Here is a 22520-nt window from a genome sequence, read left to right on the forward strand (position 1 = left end):
ATGGCCATCGGGCGGTACCTCCGCGGCACCACTCGGAGGAACATCTGGAGGGCCTTGTGCTCGGTGACAGGGTCGCCATACAGCTCCAGATCGGCGACGAGGCCAGAAAGCCGCAGCCCGAAATCCTTGACGGACTCCCCGACAGGGTCCAACCCATATGCCGGCTAAGAAGCCAGCAAACCTATGCATCATGGTAGAAGTCATGACAGCGCTGGAAATACAAGAGGGGCTCTATCACGCCATGATTCGCTGCAGCTGATATGTAAGGATGTCAGCGGCATGATCCATAACTCACGCACCTGAGGCCGTACGGCGGCAGCGCCAAGGAGGTGAAGACGCGCCCACGGCGAAGCGTCCTGAGATACGGTCGCCGGGCAAACCTGTTCCGCGGCTGTGCGTGCCCTAAGGAGGAGAGACACCCAGGAGGAGACGCGCCCGTGCCGCATCGTCGATGGAGCTGGCATCTAGCCCGAGGAGGCGTACATAAAAGACGCTGCTGCACAATCCTGGCCGGTGCGTCGCGATGACGCCCTCTTCTTGGTCTTCCTCCTATTATGTGTTGTTTCTTTGCCATTGTTTTACTAGGGAGACCTGAAGGCCGGCCAGACGCAGATACTTGGAGGCGATCGGAACGAGGGACCCTGTCACGGACGATGACGTTGGCCGGTCGGAGCTCGCCGATGATGTAGCCCACCACTGGCTACGTCCACACGCCACCATCCTCGTTGACAACGCCGACTCTCAGCCTCTTGGCCGTGACGGACGTCGATGACCCGGAGATAATCCACGACACAACCCACCACCGGCTACGTCCACGCGCCATCATCCCCGTCAAAGATGCCCAACCCATGCATGGCTATGCCGGAGTTGTTGCACGCACGCGACCACCTCACCAACATCATCCACGTGCGCCACCTTCTATCTTGTTGCAGCTGGAGCACGCCACGCCGCCGCCGACCATCGATGTCGTCAAGCCGGTGCCATGTAGGTGGACGGCACGGTGGTCACCATCACCACTCACGTCCACTTCATCATGACGGTGCCGCGGAAGACGACGACATGGAGCACGCCACGTCGCCGCCACCGTCGATGTCTGCAAGCCAGCGCCATGGAGGTCGACTGCACAGAGCTCGACATCGTGCAGCCCGTTGTCTACATTGTCACGCTGGAGGGATGCCGCTCAAGATGGTGACCCGAAGCCCGTCGTCGCACACCGTTCATCAACTTCATCAAGCCAGCGTCGGGAACAACAACCACACGAAGCCACGACGGTGAGGAGAACACAACCCATGCAGCGGACATGCCCGCGGCAGCAGCAACTCAAACGCACAGGAGTAGAGACCACGCCTCACGCGCCAGAAGGGACCGGAGGGATCCAGGCGGAACGCAACCTAAGAGACGACGGCGCACCCGCGGCCGCGTTATCGCAGACCATGCACATATGTGATGGCAGCGATGGCACACGAGGCGCCGGCCACGGCGGCGGCCTACCCACGGTGAGCACGCAGGCGCCCAAGGAGATGAAGAAACGCGAGCTGACCAGGCCCTGCTAACAAATTTTATTTGTTACTATGTTTTTCATCTATCAGAGCATCTTCAACAGCCGCCCAATGCGTGGCGCTGAAAAAATGAGTTTACAGCGCGCAAGTAGTTTTTTTTAGAGCGCTAGAAGACGTTTGCTCCAACAAGCGCTGAAATATGCAGCGCGAGCGAATTCAGCGGTCCGAATCAAGCGGTCCCATCTGCAGCAGCACAAAGTTTGCAGCGCGCGCGACCGGGCGCACTAAATATGCTGGGCGCGATGCCGTTTGATGCATGCGCTGCATTAGTTATAGCGCGCGCGCGCTTTTTGCGCAGCTGCTGGAGACTTCAAATAGGGTCTGCGCGCGCTAAAAGCAGTTTTTATACCGCGCGGCGCTTGTATAGCGCCTCTGTTGGAGATGCTCTCAGGTGCTACACGAGAAGAACAACCGGGGAGAAGACCAAGAGAAGATGCGCCCCTGGCGGCAGCATCGGCAAGATTGGGACCAAGATGGCAGCCAGCTAGGAGAGACGTGCCCACGGCGGCGGCGGGTACAATGGCTCACTGGCGACCGTCCAAGTTCACATGTGAGAAGACCGGCGAGAGGACGCGGCGACATGAGCAACACCCGTCCGAGCTGGACGACGGCGACGGCAACACACAAGAGGCCGTTGCGTGTCAAGTCAAGCTAGCTCTTTAGAGGGTTTGAAGACATCTTGGGTTGCATGGCACATAAGAACCAGGGTCACACAAGATCCCAAGGCCACCGGCGAGGCGCACAGACCGGCGACGACGACTACATGGAGACGAAGCTGATATTTCCAGAGGGTCTTTGATGAACAGGTTATGAAGTTCAGGTCGCAACGCACAGATTGCGACGAACAGAGTCATGGTGAACAGGTTCATCAGGAAGGAGACATAGTACAGGTTTTGCATCACGCTCTTGGAGGAGACGAAGTGGTGGAATCGGAGCTCGCTGACGACGCAGCCCAAGACTCGCGTTTCCCTTCACAGCGTACAGGTCCTTGGTGGAACCAATATCTGCAACGATGGGTCTAAGACCGGCTCCTCCTTCATGAAGCCCGCGTCCCCGACAAACAGGTCAATGGTGTACAGATCCTGCACCGAACCGAAGATTGCAACGACTCTGTACAAGACCGGTCCCTCCTTCGAGAGGCGCAATCACCATGGCGGATAGGTCCTTGGCGTACAGGTCCATGGCATCGCCGGCGCACAGGTCACTCTTTCGCATAGTACCAGCCCAAGGCGATGCGGCCTCTGTGACACCACTTTCCACGGCCCCGTGAGGCGACGCCTTTGCCTTGGATGACCGCCAAATACTTGGCGTCTAGCCAAGATGAGGTGCCAACCACCCCGGCCACGCCAATGTGAGCGTGTGTCAATTTATTTACACTGATGCCGGTCTCCCCAAACCGTTACTCCCGCAAGGCGTAGCCCCTTGATCACCCAGATGAAGCAATAGATCGTCAAGAAGTCTGAGCCGACCGCGACCCATGCTACCCCAACACCAACTACTCAAACGCCGCAAAGACCGACGAGGCACGACGGCGAGGGTGGGTGTGGCCACCGCAAAGGCCACACTACTTGCGGCGCGCGTACCAACGAGGACACGGGCTCTGCCGCTGCCCACACACACCACCATCATCATGCATGGAGAAGGCGAAGCGAAGACGACGAAGATGGCCACACAGCTTAATCGGAGTTATCTCGTGGAGCAACCTGCGGGAGTAATTAACTGGGAGCCTTCCGAGGCCCCGGGAACCAGGTGAAAGATCGAGGATGTCGCCTAGAGGGGGGGGGGTGAATAGGCGCTTTAAAATATTTACGGTTTAGGCTTGAACAAATGCAGAATAAACCTAGCGGTTAATTTGTGAAGCACAAAACCTAAAACAACTAGGCTCATCTATGTGCACCAACAACTTATGCTAAGCAAGATAAGCTATGTGATAGCAAGATATATGACAAAGAACAATATGGCTATCACAAAGTAAAGTGCATAAGTAAAGGGCTCGGGTAAGAGATAACTAAGGCATGCGGAGACGACGATGTATCCCGCAGTTCACACCCTTGCGGATGCTAATCTCCATTTGGAGCGGTGTGGAGGCACAATGCTCCCCAAGAAGTCACTAGAGCCACCGTAATCTCCTCACGCCCTCGCACAATGCAAGATGCCGTGATTCCACTAAGGGACCCTTGAGGGCGGTCACCGAACCCGTACAAATGGCGACCCTTGGGGGTGGTCACCGAACCCGTACACTTTGGCAACCCTTGGGGATGGTCACCGGTACCTGTCAAATTGCTCGGGGCGATCTCCACAACCTAATTGGAGACCCCGACGCTTGCCCGGAGCTTTACACCATAATGATTGAGCTCCGAACAACACCAACCGTTTAGGGCCCCAAGGCACCCAAGAGGAACAAGCTCTAGGGTGTCCAAACACCCAAGAGTAACAAGCTCAAGGGTATCAAGCACCCAAGAGTAATAAGCTTCTCAACTTGTAACTTCCACGTATCACGTGGAGAACTCAAACCGATGCACCAAATGCAATGGCAAGGGCACATGGAGTGCCCAAATCCTTCTCTCTCAAATCCCACGGAAGCAAATATGCTAGAGAGGAAAATGAGAGGAAGAACACCAAGAACTCCAAGATCTAGATCCAATGGGTTCCCCTCATATAGAGGAGAAAGTGATTGGTGGAAATGTGGATCTAGATATCCTCTCTCTTTTCCCTCAAAAACTAGCAAGAATCCATGGAGGGATTGAGAGTTAGCAAGCTCGAAGAAGGTCAACAATGGGGGAAGAACACGGGCTCCAAGGATGAGGTTCAATGGGGAAGAAGACCCCCTTTTATAGGTGGGAAAAAATCCAACTGTTATGCTCACAGCCCGCATAGAGCGGTACTACCGCTCCAAGGAGCGGTAGTACCCCTTTGAAAAACAACAGCAAAGAGGCAAAAGGCCAGTAGAACCACCGGAGCAGTACTACCCCTCGTCCTCACGGTACTACCGCTCGACCTCACGGTACTACCGCTAGGGATAGCGGTACTACTGCTTGCGAGCGGTACTAACAAAATACTTCCGTGCCTACTTCCGTTGAGCAAAACACGAGATTTTGGTCCGGAGCGGTACTACCGCTTAGGAGCCGCGGTAGTACAGCTCTGGAGCAGTACTACCGCTCCAGAGCGGTAGTAAAAATTTACATCCGCTCTAGCCGCGGTAGTACCGCTGCAGCCTTTACCAAAACAGTCACAACTTCTGCAAACGGACTCCGAATTCAAGGAAACCAAGTTTGTTGGAAAGCTAACGACATGGGCTAACACAATATTGATAGAAATATCAATAAGAAGCAAGTGAGAAAAGGCCCATAAGAAAATGGTGAGAATCCTTCCTCGGATAAGACCGGTACAACCTCCAACACCGAATACATCATAGAAGACGCATGCAAACTCTGTTTTCGATGAACTCAAGCTTGTCATCAGGATGAACATAAGCTCTAAGACTCACTAGACCATGATGGCGCACGTTGCTGCGCCCGCTAATTTGATGATAGGATGATGAAATATCATGTAATTTTTTTAAATGTAAAATATAGAAATTAAACTTGCATGAACTAACCCGTATATTAGACAATGATAAAAAATGTAATATTGCGATTGTCTCGGGAAATAGAATTAGGCAAGTGATTGCTCTAATTTTTAAATGAATAGTTCCTATGAAATATATCTTGGAAACAAAAACATGAATAAGTAACATAGATTTAGAGAACATACATGACAGTCAATAGCATGATTTTTAAGATAAATTAACCGGGCAATCTTTTCTGCTTAATTAATAGATGAGACAAATCTTTTATCATTATTTAAAAAAATAGTGTCACTTCCCCTAAAAAAAGAATTAGCGCTGCTTGATTCGCATATTGGTAGACCTTGTCATCGTTGCCACGCGCACGTGAGGGAGGAAGGCAGTGGGGCGTCAATGTTGTGTGGCGCTGCGACGCCAACACGAGCAACACTATTTTTTTCAAAACCACCGTCTATTGCAAAATGTTTTGAGGAATACAGATAATAAATGGTGGAGACGTTAGCCAGACAAGATGGCGCGCTCACAAAGAAGACGCGACTTTCACAAGATTGTGAGCCTCAACATCTCTCATGTTATAAAGAAGTAAAAAATTATTTTTGCCTTGAAATAAACTAACTAACTATGGCAACATAGCTTGCCATAGCTAACTTGGTTTTCTTCCGTGATATTCTTCAGCACCTCCATACATTCCGTGGCCATTTGTATGCGAGACAGGTTGAGTTCAAAGGCAGAAGATAATGTCCTGCTCACACGTAGTTACCTAATTTTTTATCTGAGAAACAGCTTTTTTCGGCAAAACTTAGGAAACAGCTATTTACGTATGTGTTTGATATACACTTTGTCCGCTTAAGCCAGTCCACCGGCCCAAGAAACAATCCAGGCCCAATCAACCACACGTGAAGTAGATAGTTCCGTGGAGCAGCAACCCAAGAGATGCCCAGGCAGGTGATCGTACGGCTAGCAACGCCAAAGCTCTGTGGAGGCTCCTAGCTCGCCCAGTTATACTGTTTAGTAATAAAGAGAACCAAACAAGAACCAAGAAACATGATGCAAGGATGCAATGGTTTGAGCTTTCTACTAACGATACGATCAAGCTACCAACTTGAGAGCCCCCCTTGATAGTACGGCAAACGATCCTATAATACGGTCTCCCAACTACCACCATGAGACCGGTAAAATAGAAAACCTATCAAGGGAAAAACCTTTGCCTTGCACATGGTCCACTTGAGCTAGATGATGACGATCTTGACTCCCTCAAGTTGGACCACCTTTCTTGATTGTGTTGGCTCGATGAAGACTAGATGATTGCTCCCCCATAGTCCACTATGGATGAGTCACTCTTTGGCTCATCTTCACAAGTCCATTGTCACCAAGATGGACGGCAAGCTTCAAGCACTTGATCTCTTCGTGATGCATCACTTGAACTTGCACACCGCATCCTAACCCCACAAAGAACTCTCACGAAGACCATGGGTTAGTACACAAAGCGTAATTGATAATGCTTACCATACCATGGGATCACTTGATCCCTCTCGGTACATCTTCTACGCTTTGTGTGTTGATCAACTTGATTCACTCTTTGAATTAGTCTTGATCAACCTCTCACAAGACCAATCTTTTAGGTAATTCCTTGAATAGCACCTTGGTCAACACAAACTCTCCTTGAAACCAACACATGTACTCCAAGAAAAGCCCATGGACAAAACCTTCAAATATAACTCAAGGCATCCACTATGGACAAAACCTTCAAATATAACTCAAGGCATCCATTAGTCTATAGAGATTGTCATCAATTAGCAAAACCAAACATGGGGACACCGCATGTTCTTTCACCAGGAGACCACAATCGGAGAGAAACACACCCTTCTTCCCTTCTCCCCGGACCCTTAGATATTTTTCTCGTGTCAAACAGGGGGTGCAGTGCGCTTGGGTTCAGCCATAACTTCACCTATCTTGTTTTCCAATAAGAGTCCCACTTGCAATATGTATAAAGGACAGTATAGACTTTTCACAATTTGTATCTACTTTTGTAGAAAAACATTACGCGCGTCCAGAACCACTGCGACAGGATACCTTTCATGACCAATATAAAGCTAGACACATTAAGTAATGGATGGGCTAGGAATTTTAAAAGATTTTAGAAACACTTTGTGAGCTGGTCCTTTTTTCCATAATTTATTTTTATTTATTTTCCTTTTCCTGTTATGTTTATTATTTATTTTTCAAAAAATTCTTGCGCTTTAAAATTGTTGTTCAAACTTTGAAAAGGTTTGTTATTTTGAAACTTTGTTCATAAGAGGAGACGAGAGCGGCGGCCATTGAGGCAGGGGAGGAGGTTGCGTGCGTGGGGTAAAGAGAAGCGGGCGATGGCGACGGATACGGAGAGGAAGCTGCCTCGAAATTTCCCTCTACAGTTAGAACAACGCATTGCGAACCCCTTCTGGCCACGTGGACCATGCGAGCGGACACTCCATGCGCGACTGTTAATGGGTTTAATTTTCAAATTGGGCGTGAGATATTTTTTCTCTCCATTGATTAGCTGTTTGAAAGGTTTGTTCTTGAGAAGTAGTATTTGATACCAACCGGATATGAAAGTCAAGTGTCGCATGAGTGCTCACCTGTCTGTATCAAACACGTCTGCACGCATACTATGCTGAATTTCTACGCTTCAAGTATTTTTGGTGGCAGCTTCCCTGAAACCAGGGTATTATTGGTTACTAAATACCCAATAAAAATATCATATTTAAAATATTTTTGAGTCGAACCTCTGTATTTGATTTTCAATTCTTTTTGCAGGGTAATATTGGCTATCAAAGTTTTCAAATTTATAATGGAAGTATACGCAAAACCTGGGTTTCGGTACGCAGGTGGGAGTATATATAAGTTGCAACGCTAGGATGGTACATATATATTGGACCATTCAAGCTACCCCAATCGCACACGATAGTGAGAAATTGTGTGTGATGATGACATTACACACGGTTGGAAAAATGAACAATGTTCCTGAATTTCAACGTGTGTGCGATGTTGAAGAATAGCACATGGATGGTATCGAACAACCTTGTGAGATGTTATGCATACGGTTTACCAAAACGAACCGTTTGCGATGAGGGGTCAATTGTACTTTCCCCGCTGACACGCCTCGCCTCCTTGCCTTCCCTGCCGAACAATCGCCGCCGCCCGGCCATCTCCTGCCTCATCCTGCACTTCACCTGCTGACACGCCTCGCCTCCTCGCCTTTCTCCGTGCACGCATCGCTTATCCCATGTGCTGGAGCGAAGCTGTGCCGATGCCGCTTCCTTGGACGTGTCGCCCTCATGGAGGACAATGGCGGCCAATGGAGGACTCCGTTTTGACGACGATGCCCACACGGAGGACACGTGTTCGAGCACAAATGGGGATGAGAATAGTGGTTGAGATGTTGTTACCGTACCTTTCCGTTTCCAACACGCTACACGTTCATGCAATGTGAATGCACATGCCGGGGCTGTGGTGTCAAGACCAATCTGACGTACGCTCGGTGCAATTAGTCTTCCTACGAAAACTCCCGTGGAAACTGAGAAGATATATTTCTCCACAAGATACAGCCGCATACTCCGAGCATTTTACCTACCCCGTCCACTTAGCCTACTGCAAGCTCTAAATATTAAATAGACGTGCTGCACGCTCTCACCAACGCCCACACAAGACACAACTATCAGAGCCATTTCCATCTAGCCAAAATCCTCGTCATGGAGACGGAGCCACCCAAAGTGCTCGCTTCTCTCGCCGTACTGTTGCTGCTGGCGACGACCACCGCCGTCGCGCTCACGCCGGTGCCCGGAGAACAAGCAAGGGCACTCCTCGTCTGGAAAGCCAGCCTCAGCAACCAAAGCCAGCACGCCCTGCGGTCTTGGGAGAACATGTCGGCGCCCTGCAGCTGGCTCGGAGTCAGGTGCACAGCGCACCGACGCTGGCGCCGGACGGTGATCAGCGGCATCTCTCTAAGGGGGATGCGGCTGAGAGGGACAATAGAGTCCCTCAACTTCTCGGCCCTCGCAACCTTGACGTGCCTTGACCTCTCGCACAACTACCTTGCCGGGGCATTCCCTCCTGGCATTGGGGTCCTCAGAGAGCTCCAAGCTCTTCTCCTGCAAGGCAACCGGATAAGAGGGTCAGTTCACCTTGGCAAAATGAGCAGTAATCTTGTGACCCTCAATTTGTCAATCAATCACTTAGCTGGTCACATCCCTTCTGAAATAGGCCACCTAAGGCACTTAGTTACATTAGATTTGTCTAGTAACAATCTTTCCGGCTCAATCCCAAGCAACATAGGTGGTCTAACAAAACTCACCACCTTGAACCTCTTTGAAAATAATCTTTCAGGCAATATTCCAAGAGAATTAGGTTATTTGGTAAACTTAGAAGATTTTGATCTTAGTGAAAACACACTTTCAGGTTCCATCCCAAACAGCTTAGGAAATTTGACAAAACTCACCACCTTGCATCTTTTTGAGAACCTGCTTTATGGGCAAATTCCACGGGAACTAAGTTATTTGGTTATCTTAGAGGACTTAGACCTTAGCAACAACACACTCTCAGGTTCCATTCCAAGAAATTTAGGTAATTTAACTGAGCTCACTATCTTACGTTGGGTCAACAGACTCTCCGGCCAAATTCCAAGAGAATTAGGTTATCTTGTGAACTTAGAGAACTTGGATCTTAGCAACAACACACTCTCAGGCTCTATCCCAATAATTATAGGGAACTTGACAAAACTCACTTATTTGTCCCTTTTTCAGAACCAACTTTCTGGTAAAATTCCACGAGAACTAGGTTACCATGTGAACTTACAGGTCTTGGATCTTAGCCAAAACACACTCTCAGGTTCCATCCCAGACAGCTTGGGAAATTTGATAAGACTCAAAACCTTGCAAATTTTCCAGAACCGACTTTCCGGACCAATTCCACCGGAATTAGGTTACCTTGTGAACTTAGAGGGCTTGGATCTTAGCAACAACACACTCTCAGGTTCCATTCCAAGAAATTTGTGTAATTCGACCAAACTCACTTTCTTGCGCCTTTGGAAAAACAAACTTTCTGGTCAAATTCCACGAGAATTGGGTTACCTTGTGAACTTAGAGAATTTGGCACTTCAAGAAAACACACTCACAGGTTCTATCCCAATCACCATAGGGAATTTGACAAAACTCACTCTCGTGTACCTTTACCGCAACCAACTTTCAGGGTCTATACCTCAAGAAATTGGCAAGTTAATGAGTTTGGTTAAGTGGGACCTTGCTTTCAACAACCTCTCCGGTTCCTTGCCATCTGGACTTTGTGTGGGAGGTCGGCTACAAAATTTAGTCGTTGTTGGCAACAACTTGGTTGGACCATTGCCATCAAGCTTGCTAAATTGTACAAGCCTAGTTAGGGTTCGACTTGAACGGAATTACCTTGAAGGAGATATCACTGGGATGGGATCTTATCCAAATCTTGTCTATATTGATATCAGTTCGAATAAACTATTTGGCCAATTATCTCATATATGGGGTGAGTGCTACAAACTTACTGTGCTACGTGCCTCAAACAATCATATAACTGGAGTAATACCATCAAGCATAGGGAAATTATCTATGCTAGGGATACTTGATGTTTCATCAAACAAGCTTGAGGGACAGATTCCACCGGAAATTGGTAATGTAATGATGTTGTTCAATTTGAGCCTTTCCGGCACCTTACTGCGGGGAAATATGCCACACGAAATTGGATCAATGAACAACTTGGAGTATCTAGATTTATCATCAAATAACCTAACTGGGCAGATACTAGACTCAATTGGACACTGCCAAAAGATTCACTTTCTAAAGTTGAGCCATAATCACCTCAATGGTATAATTCCTATTGAACTAGGAATGTTGGTAAACCTACAAGATCTGTTGGATCTCAGTGACAATTCAATTGATGGCAATATTCCAAGTGTGTTAGGAAGTCTCCGTATGCTTGAAGCCTTGAATTTTTCTCACAATGCACTGAATGACAGCATTCCACCATCATTTCAAAGCATGACAAGTCTCCTACCCATGGATGTGTCATACAACAAATTGGAAGGACCATTGCCACATACTAGGTTCTTCGAAAAAGCTCCAATCAAATGGTTCCGGCATAATAAGAAATTGTGTGGTGTTGTGAAAGGTTTGCCCACTTGTGATCTTCCTCAAAGTAGTGAACAAGGAAAAAAGTCTGGGGCTATTTTACTAGCTATTATACCAATTGTTGTATCTTTTGTGTTTATGACTGCAGTAGTAACATGGCAATGCAAAAAGAAAAAACCTAGGACAGAAACTGCAAATGAAGTACAACAAACCAACATGTTCTCCGTCTGGAATTTTGATGGGGAAGATGTGTACAATAAAATTGTTGATGCCACAAAAAATTTCAGCAGCTCTCATTGCATTGGAACGGGAGGGAATGGATCTGTCTATAGAGCTCAGTTACCAACTGGTGAATTATTTGCAGTGAAAAAGATCCATATGACGGAAGATGATGTGCAATTTAACCAAGAAATACAAGCCTTGATGCATGTTCGACATCGCAACATTGCAAAGTTGTTTGGTTACTGCTCTGCAACTCAAGGAAGATTCCTTGTGTATGAGTACATGGATAGAGGTAGCTTAGCAGCAACTTTGAAGGGCAAGGAAACTGCAATTGAATTGGATTGGATGAGGAGGTTAAATATTGTTTGTGATGTTACTCATGCTTTGTCTTACATGCATCATGATTGTTTCGTGCCGATAGTCCATAGAGATGTAACAAGCAACAACATTTTGCTTGATTTGGAATTTAAAGCGTGCATCTCGGATTTTGGTCTAGCAAAAATACTAGACGTGGAAGCATCGAACTACACAAGTCTTGCTGGTACAAAAGGATATCTTGCTCCAGGTAAACTTATAACTCTGTGTTGGTTACATCAATAAACTTATCATGTTGAAGAAATAGCTCTCTCTCCATTTGTCTATAATTTATACAATGTACATTAGCATGCACTACACTAGTTATCAACCTTGTGCACCCCACACCATTATATATTTTCTATATTGCTTTTTTCCATCCTCTCCTCATGGACTACATGTTTAAATCTGCAGCAGACATTAGCTTGTCAGTTTATATGATTCATATAATATTGATGCGACATTGGCACTTTAAATAGTTGGAAGCTATGTGTTTTGCTTTTTTGGAAGCTATGTATTTTGTTACATGACAGTATTTTTAATACAGTTCTACACACATTCCGTCTCCAAAGTTCAAATAGCTAGCTATATATACAAGTGGATCTCACATGCATCCCATCCAATCTGTTAAGGGTTGTTTTTCATTTTCTACTCCAAATAAATGCCGAAGTTAAGTTTGTGTGCGTTAATTAAACGTGTATTGCAGTACTGTATAACTATCAAGATTAACTCTCCAATGCTGATGATTCTTCAGAGCTTGCATACACAACAAGGGTGACAGAGAAGTGTGATGTTTATAGTTTTGGAGTGCTCATTCTAGAGTTGTTTATGGGACATCATCCACGTGATTATCTTTCATCTATGGACAAGAGAAGCACGTTACTTGAGAATTTGTTGGACACACGGCTTCCACCCCCTGAAGTTGAGATCACAAGTGAAATATTCAAAGTGGTCATGGTCGCGGTTCAGTGCATAGAACCTAATCCATCACACCGTCCAACAATGCAGCAGGTGGCCAAGGTGTTGTCAAGAGCTGAACGACCTGCTAACGATCTTGATTATCTCCATGCTGACATTATCATCCCTGCTTGTTGGTCATGAATAGGGTTTTGGTTAGCGCTCGAAATTTCAAGATTTACCGTGGTTACCACATATTTCGGCCCCCCTCGGTAAATGGCCATTTCGAGAAAAAAGAATAGCATTTTTGAATTTGTTGAATTCAAACGCTCAATGTACAGTAAAGTATGGTAACACCTCAGAACACTCGCGTAGACAACATTCCACTGAGCTAGTAGCTCTTTTATGATAAATATAAGTTTAAGTGCTATTTATACCTATTTTGAAGAAAATTGAATCCAAAATTGAATTATAAATTTTGTTCAAAATTTGCTTGAAATTTTGTAGTAACCATGGTAACCACGTTTACCGGTCCCCATCGGAAAAAATGTCCCAATCGGTAACCAAAACCTTGGTCATGAATTCTCATTTAATTAGCACATTGTTTTCTCTTCCTTTTTATTATGTAGAAATTGTCGGTGATACATAACTTAGTCTGTATGGTGCTAGTTTGTTTTCTGTATAGCCCTCATGTTTTGTACTGGTACAATGTGTGATTAGTAGCTACTGGTTGGCAGTTAGTTACATATAAAGAAATAGTTGTGTAGCAAACTGAGCTCCTGCTATTTCTTCAAGATCATTTGCAAATAATCCATGTGTCCTCTAGTATCGTTCCATGCAAACATGATCCCCTAATGTGGTCCTATAAGTATACCCATTGTTCACTTGCGTTACACACAATGTTCTAAATAGCCATCTACAACCCCGCTATAGCTTTTTGAGCAGGGTGCCGCTAAAATGGTACTCATGTACAATAGTCCGCTAATAGCTAGCTATTGCCTGCTATTAGCCCGCTATAGCTGATTTGGAGGACTGCTGCTATTTGGCATAACCCGCTATTTAAAACATTGTACATATCCAACTAAGCCAATCACTTCCTTGAAAGAATCTAAGACAACCAGTACATCAATTATTTTCTGCGTTCGGCTAGTTATCAATAATGGAAATGGAGCCACCATCATCAACAATGGAAATGAATCTCACAAACAACAGTAGCATCCAACCGATCTAACATGCACTTGTATCTTATTTTTTAAGTTGGCCCCAAAGATCTAGATTTATTAATAAAGAAGAAGGTCATGTCCCTGCCTTTGCCCAGTGTTCTGTTGCCAGGCACCTTGCTCGGTACGTTGATTAATGGAATGAAATGTCCAAGTTCTAAAAAGAAAGAAGAGGGTTATCCGGTTAAGTAGCGAAAAACCAGGCGAAAACCATCACAACATGCTCACAAGGTAAGGTACCCGGCCAACCTAGCTATCCACACGACCCGCACACCCCACCGAAAAGGAGAACACCATCGACAATGCCTGCGAAGCGTCATCATTATCGTTGCTCTCAGAGAAGCGACTCTGGGTTCAACACAGACGACCAATCAAGAACCCTTAGACCGGACGAAGCACGAGAATCCTACGGCGTATGCCAAACAATCAACCACAACACATCCAGTACTAGGCAGTTCCGACTTCGATAACAAGCCTCGCAAGAGAAAAGGGGCATGCCTGGAACCAACAGAGCCTGTGCCCCATTACTCGTCCTCATTGCCGCCATGCATGCCACCCCGCGACGTTGTAGCTCTGACTTCACGCTCAGGAACAAGCCAAGAGGCCGATGAGGGACTGATATGCTGCATGTTAGACTATATAGTTTCTGTATTTGCATGTGTATACTGTAACGTTGTATACCACCTCATTATATATATGTGATAGGCCACCCCTAGAGGGTTGTGCCGGTCCCCCCAAAAAACCTATTGTTTTACATGGTATCACGCTAGGTTACGTCCGCTTCCGCCTAAAAACCCTAAACCGCCACCACCGCCGCCGCCGCCGCCGCTGCAACCGCCGCCGCCGTCGCCCGACCGCTATGTCGTCCGCCGCTGCCTCCGGTTCCATCGCCGCCGGGTTTCTGCCGGCCTCCCTCGCGGCGCTTCTCTCGAGGCTGCTGGACGCTGCCTCCCTTCAGGCGCCGATCGGGGCGAGGAGCGTCGGCTCCCTGTTCGCGCTACCACCGGCTGCCTCCTTGCCTGGACAGGCGCTTGTGGTCCACACTGCCGCCGCCCCGTCAACCGCGGCCGTCGCGCCGTCGGCCACTGCGCCGCTGGTGGCGGAGGACGCCGTGATGGCGGGCTTCGCGGCGTCAACCGCGGCCATCGCGCCCCCTGCCACCGCGCCGGTTGCCTCTCCGACTGTCTCCACGGTGGTTCCACCTCAGCCAGTCTCCTCGATGGGATCGCAGCCGCCGCTGCCGTTTCACTTCGGCCATCTCATCACCATCAAGTTGTCGTCGGACAACTACATCTTCTGGCGCGCGCAGGTTCTTCCGCTCCTTGGGAGTCACTACCTGCTTGGCTACGTCGACGACTCTCTCCCTTGCCCTCCTACGCTGGTTGACAGCGTCCACGGTCCGGTCTATAATCCGGCTCACCGTGTCTGGACAGGGCAGGATCAGGCGAACCTCTCCTCCATCCAGGGGTCACTCTCTCCGGCCGTTGCTGGGCTTGTTGTCTTCGCCAAGACGTCACATGAGGCGTGGACTATTCTTGAGCGCTCATTTGCGGCACAGTCGCAGGCTCGTGTATCTGGGCTCCGTCGCCAACTTGGGGAGTGTCAGAAGCTTGACTCCACCGCCATTGAGTTCTACAACAAAGTCAAGGGCCTCGCCGACACGCTGGCCTCCATTGGACAGCCCCTCAGTGACTCTGAGTTCAACTCGTTTATTGTCAATGGTCTTGATGAGGAGTATGACGCCTTAGTCGAGATCATCAATGAGAGGGGCAACTCCACGCCCATGCCAGCACACGAGGTCTTTTCACGCCTCCTCCTTACTGAGCAACGAGTCGAGACGCGCCGATCCAGGGGCAACGGCGCCCTCTCGGCCAACGCCGCCATCAAGGGTGGTCGCTCTTCTTCATCATCCAGGGCTCCTTCGGGGCAGCCACCACCGCCCGCCTCGGCCCCTCCTCCTACTGCGACGTTACCAGGGGCTGGCGGTCCGCGTGTGTGTCAGCTTTGTGGTCGCGATGGGCACTGGGCCTCGAAGTGTCACAAGCGCTTCCAGCGGGGTTTTCTTGGTCTCGGCAATGACGGGAAGGATACACGTAACTTTGCTCGTCAGGTCGCCATGGCTGATCGTCCGCCGCCGCAGAAGCCACAGGGACACACTCAGTCATACTCCATCGATCCCCACTGGTACATGGATTCTGGGGCGACAGAGCACCTGACCAGCAAGATGGGGAAGCTTCACACTCGTGAACCCTACCATGGCTCCGACAAGATCCACACCGCCAAGGGAGCAGGTATGCACTCTCTCATATTGGTCAAGCATCACTTCTCACTAGACATGCCAATAGGAGTCTTCAACTTCGCAATGTTCTTCGAGTTCCATCTGTGACACGTAATCCTCTTTCAGTTCCTAAACTCACACGTGATAATAATGTGCTTTGTGAATTTCATCCTTTTGATCTTTTTATTAAGGATCTGGGCACGAGGGACATTCTTCTTAGTGGGCGGCTCTTCCCGGGCCTCTATCGTCTGGAGCATCCTGGCGTCGCTCGCGTCTTCAGTGGAGTTCGGGTATCTCCGTCACAGTGGCATGCTCGTCTTGGTCACCCGGCCACACCTATTGTCCGGCATGTTTTGCGTCGTCATGAGCTTTCTAGTGTGTCTAGTAATAAAGATGTAGCAGTGTGTGATGCTTGTCAGCAGGGGAAGAGTCATCAACTTACTTTTTCGGAGTCCAGTCGTGAGGTGAAACATCCTTTAGAACTTGTGTTTTCAGATGTATGGGGTCCTGCTCAGACTTCTGTTAGTGGTCATAATTATTATATCAGTTTTGTTGATGCTTACAGTCGCTTTACCTGGCTTTATCTTATCAAACGTAAATCTGATGTGTTTGACATTTTTGTTCAGTTCCAAAAACATGTTGAACGCCTTCTCAAGCACAAAATTGTTCATGTTCAGTCGGACTGGGGTGGCGAGTATCGCAATCTCAACTCCTTCTTTCAGTCGCTTGGGATCGCTCACCGTTTAGCATGTCCACATACACGTCAGCAGAATAGTTCAGTAGAACGTAAGCATCGTCATATTGTTGAAGCTGGCCTGACTCTTTTGGCCCATACATCTATTTCGTTTCGGTTTTGGAGTGATGCTTTCACCACTGCATGTTTTCTCATCAATCGTACTCCCACTCGTGTTTTGAACATGAAGACTCCCATTGAAGTTCTCCTTAATGAACAACCGGACTACACCTTTCTCAAGGTGTTTGGGTGTGCTTGCTGGCCCCATCTCCGTCCATATAACAAGCGCAAGCTCGAGTTTCGTTCCAAGAAGTGTGTTTTTCTTGGTTATAGCTCTCTTCATAAAGGATACAAATGTCTTCATGTGCCCACTAATCGTGTCTACATCTCTCGGGATGTTGTGTTTGATGAACATGTATTTCCCTTTGCCAAACTCCCTGTGTCCACTGCCGAGCCACCAACCATGCATTCATCCTCTCTTGCTTCTGACCAATTTGATGATGTTGCATATTCTCCTCTATTGTTGCCTAACCATGGTGCAGGTACTGGTCGTGGAGCTCGTTTGGAGATCTTGGAGGCGCCATCGTCCTCTTCACGCTCATGGTTTTGCATCATCAACTGCTGACTCCTCATTGTTTCTTCTTCAAAGGCCTAAGGTTACTATGTACTTGTTGGTCTATGTAGATGATATCATTTTGGTCAGCTCCTCTCAGTCGGCTGCTACTGCGCTTGTTCGCTCGCTTGGTGCTGATTTTGCGGTCAAGGACCTTGGGAAGCTTCATTACTTTCTTGGTGTGGAGGTTACTTCTCGTGCTACTGACCTTGTTATGATGCAGAAGAAGTACTCTCTAGATTTGTTGCAGCGAGCTGGGATGTTTAAGTGCAAACCGACGACTACACCCATGTCTACCACTGATAAGCTCAATGTTGTTGATGGTGTGCTTCTCTCTTCTTCTGATGCGACAGAGTACAGGAGTATTGTTGGTGGGCTTCAGTACTTGACGATCACACGACCAGACATTTCCTTTGTTGTTAACCGAGTCTGCCAGTATCTGCAGTCACCCCGTGACACTCATTGATCTGCTGTTAAGCGAATTTTGCGCTATATTCGTTTCACGGTGGCTCATGGATTGCATATTCGGCCATCTGACTCTGGTTGTCTTTCAGCATATTCTGATGCAGACTGGGCTGGCAATCCAGATGACAGGCGATCCACGGGGGGTTATGCTGTATTCTTTGGCTCTAACCTGATTGCCCGGAGTGCTCGGAAACAGGCTACTGTCTCGCGTAGCAGTACTGAGGCTGAGTATAAGGCTGTGGCCAATGCCACTTCGGAGATCATCTGGGTACAGTCCTTGCTTCGGGAGTTGAGTATACCCCAATCACAGCCTCATGTTCTTTGGTGTTCCATGCCCGAACGAAACACATTGAAGTTGACTATCACTTTGTGCGTGAACGTGTCTCTCAGAAGCAACTACAGATCAAGTTTATTTCTTCCAAGGATCAACTTGCTGACATCTTCACCAAGCCATTGCCTTTGCCACAGTTTGAGACTTGCAGGCGCAATCTTACCCTTCTAGATTCTTTAGGAAGTGGCTAAGATTGAGGGAGGGTGTTAGACTGTATAGTTTCTGTATTTACATGTATATACTGTAACGTTGTATACCACCTCATTATATATATGTGATAGGCCACCCCTAGAGGGTTGTGCCGGTCCCCCCCCCTCCCCCCCTCCCCCCAAAACCTATTGTTTTACACTGCATGTCATGTCCCTCTTGTTGTTATGCTGTTCGTTACTGGCTGTGCTTATGTTACTGGCTGGCACACACACTAGCCACCAAGTAGTATCAAGATGAGCAGTAACTACAGACGAGGAAGAATTCAGCCGTGAATGCGTGAAAATAATCCATACCAAATTAGCAATCAAGTCGGTTAGCTTGTGGTTAAAAACACAGATACAGTACTAGAGAGCAGAGTAATCTTGGTGGCCATCCGATCGGTGCCGATTACATAATTAGGCTGGCTGTGGCAGCTACGCTGCTTCAGCCTTCATCTCAGTTTTCGTCTCCTGAGCGAAGCAGTCAGTATGCAGTCGTTAGATGAACATCTGACAGCAGGAGCGAAGCGTTTTTCTTCAGAAATGAACAGTAAAACTGTCAATATCTTGAGGTTCCTGCCTGCCATGGCGCCATCCCGTCCCTGAGCTATAAGTATGTGGAGGCACTCTCGCAGCTTGATATAATAGTGTTGGATCCGTAGCTACAAGCTAGGGTTGACTTGCAGTGGAAATATTCATCTTGCGCATAGCCAACCTTATCGGTGGACTTCCTCTTATCTTCCACAATATAGCACTAACACACTTCTCTCTCTTTCTCTAAATTTTCACACTGTTCTTACTGATCGTTACACAAAAAAAAAAAAAACTTACACACCGAACTTCAAAATTCGAATGTAACATATCATTTACCTGTCGATAACAGATCGCCGATCTGAGACGTGGACGGGGACGACGAGCGGGTCGGCCACTACTGGCTGCAGCAGTGCAGCTTGGGGAGTCGAAGCAAGAGGACCAACTCGCCCTTCGTGAAGGCTCGTTGCTTGATGAGCTTGTTTTGTACATGTCTGTGTAGGAGGCATGCCAGTCGTGGAGAAGGGGAGACCCCTGTAGTGGTCATGCTCACCGCCGTCTGCTCGGACGGAAAGCATGGATAACTGGCCATCGTCGAGGTCAAGAGTGTCGTCGTCGCCCCAGCGTCGGTGTTGAAGAGGTCGTGGGCCTCATCCTAGCCGACCCCGCCGCCGTCGACCCTAGCATTAGGGTTGGAGAGGTCATCGGCCTCGTCCTGGCCAAGCCGCTGCCGTCGACCTGAGGTCGAGCCCAACGTCGTCGACTCTGGCGTCAAGCGTGGAGAGTCGAACGCCAATGCGACTGAACCCGATGATGTCGACTCCATCATCAAATGTGGAGCTTGCCCATATATACCCCATCAGCAAGCGTTGAGAGCTAGCCATCGCCGTGACTGAGCCCGGCGCCGTCTTGGATAGGTGTTGTCCCCGACTCGTAGGAGTCGGGAGTACGCCGGCGAGCTGCACGTCAGCAGCCCGACGACACCGTGTGGGGTCGGTGTTGGACCCGATGAAGGGGTCAGGTACGTCGACGATTTGCGAGTCAGCAGCCCAACGACACCGTGTGGGATCGGTGTTGGCCCCGACTCGTAGGAGTCAAGAGTACGCCAATGAGCTACGCACTGGCATCCCGACGACGTAGTATTCTATCAGTGTTGGCCTCAACGCATAGGGGCCATGAGTATGCGAGTGAGCTTCCTGCTGGCTGCACGATGACGCATCTTCCATCAGAGTTGCCCCAACGCAGGGACGGGTGTATGCCGGCGAGTTGAGTGCCAGCAGTCCGACGACGTCGTCTTCCGTCGGAGTCGGCCCTAAGGTAGGGGCCGGGTCTATGCTGTTGAGATGTGTGCCAGCTGCTCAAAGACGCCGTCGTCTAGCGGAGTTGGCCCCGTCGTAGGGGCTGGTGTATGCCGACGAGCGGCATGCCAGCAGCCCGACGACGTCGTCGTCCATCAAAGTCGGCCCCCACATAGGGTCCGGGTATGCCGATGAGTTGCACGCCAGCGGCCCGACATGGCCACCTTCCATCGGTGCCTTCCCCAACATACGGCCGGGAGGATGCCGACAAGCTGCACGCCAGTAGCCCAATGACGCTGCCTTCGATGCTTGATCTTGACATAGGAGTCAAGAGTAGGACCACGAGCTATGCGCCAACAGCCCATGGACGCCATCTTCGATGTTGGCCCCGACATAGGAGCCATGAGTACACCGGTGAGGTGCGCTCCAACGGCCCGACGTGCCCGCCTTCCATCGGTGTCAGCCCCAACATAGGGCCGAGACGACACCGACAAGCTGCATGCCAGCAGCTCAACGACGCCGTCTTCCATGTTTGATCCTGACACAGGAGTAAGTAGTACGCCGGCAAGATGTGCGCCGACAACCCAAGGTGGCCCCGACATAGGAGCCGAGAGTACATCAGCAACGTGCGGTCCAGTGGTCCGACGCGGCCGCCTTTCATCGTTTCGGTCCCAACGTGGGCCGGGTGGACACCGACAAACTGCACGCCAGCAGCTCGATGACGCCGTCTTCCAAGTTTGTTCCTAACATAGGAATCAGGAGTACGCCGGCGAGCTATGCGCCGACAGCCCAAAGAGGCCCTGACATAGGAGCCGAGAGAACACCGGCAATGTGCGGTCCAGTGGTCCGATGTGGCCGCCTTGCATCGGTTCCGACCCGACGTGAGCCCGGGAGTATGCTGGCAGGCTGCACAACGGCAGCCTGACTTTGCCGTTTGAAGACAAAGTATGCCCCCTGCTCCTTAGGTCCACTTTTATGCATAGACCTCACCTCCGTGCCATAGGAGCAAAGAATTGCCCCCAGACAATGGCAACGTCTAGACACAGGAACTTGGCCTCCAAAAGCTTGATGGTTATGAGGCAAATTAAAATTGCACTCGTGGATTGTCATCATCTCATGTTGTTGGAGAAAAGTTTGACCATGAATTCGACGACCATTATTGCGCAGTAAAGATGGGAGGAGAACCATGTCCCACTGGGCGTGCCATTTTGTTTGACACGAAAAATAATAATAGCAATGGTGGTTGTCGTATTATTATCTCTCTACGCGCCAGGGAAATAAATATGCGGGCGTGCCAGCATACTAAGTACACAAATAAAATATAGGGAAATTGTACTTTATTAATCTCTCAACGGAGAAACAAATTACATGATCCCTTTACATAAGCGCTCCATGGCCTACTAGCGCGGCCGATATGACTTGGGCGATTGTGAAGTTCTGGTTCACGGGGCCTCGGAAGGCTCCCGCTTAATTACGTTCGCGAGCTGAAGTCGCGGACCACCTCCAATTAAGCTGCTGCAATGGTCGTCGTCTTCATGTCTCGTCTTCTCCAAGTGATCGGTGTAGATGGTGGAGATGATGATAGAATGGTGGAGCGATACATCCTTTGCTCCGGCGATGCTTAGCCATATCCCTCCGGCTTGTCGATCACCGATGATGAAGATGTCTGGCCTTGTTGGCTCAGACAGATGGGTGGCCTTCACCTCGTCGGTGCTTGGCCTCATGGTGTCCGCCTCGTCGGTGTCGGACTAGATGTCTTGCCTTCGCCTTGTCAGTGCCCGGCAAGATATGGATAGCTTCATCAGAGAAAGACATGTCGGTGAAGTAGCTTCGCCTCGTCGGAACTTGGATGATGTTAGGAAGTGTGTTGATGTAGAAGTCGGAGTAGACAATGAGTATCGCTGCGTGGCGGCATCACTTGAAGATGACGAACTTGTCGATGTAGACCTTGGGGCGTTGCAGCTGCGGGGACGACCTCTGCTCAGTGTAGATAGTTGGTGTACAAGAATGACAGCGTGCCAGTGCATTCGGCATGCTCGCCAGGCGATGAGTCAAAAGAAGATGGTGACGCCATGTGGACATCCGGTTGCCCCGATGTAGACGATCTCCTCGCCAGATGAAGAGTTGATGAG

General features: G+C 48.9%; 1 protein-coding gene across 1 annotated transcript; it reads left to right on the forward strand.

Moving 5' to 3' along the window:
* Positions 1-8828: 8828 nt before the first annotated feature.
* On the forward strand, positions 8829-12935 carry LOC123083630 (MDIS1-interacting receptor like kinase 2-like). The gene is made up of 4 exons (XM_044505618.1): positions 8829-9726; positions 9796-9990; positions 10300-12045; positions 12589-12935. The coding sequence occupies exons 1-4, from the start codon at positions 8856-8858 to the stop codon at positions 12933-12935; spliced, it is 3159 nt and encodes a 1052-aa protein (XP_044361553.1). The 5' UTR covers positions 8829-8855.
* Positions 12936-22520: the final 9585 nt, after the last annotated feature.

This window comes from Triticum aestivum, chromosome 4A (assembly GCF_018294505.1).
Source record: "Triticum aestivum cultivar Chinese Spring chromosome 4A, IWGSC CS RefSeq v2.1, whole genome shotgun sequence".
In the NCBI taxonomy this organism is placed as follows: domain Eukaryota; kingdom Viridiplantae; phylum Streptophyta; class Magnoliopsida; order Poales; family Poaceae; genus Triticum; species Triticum aestivum.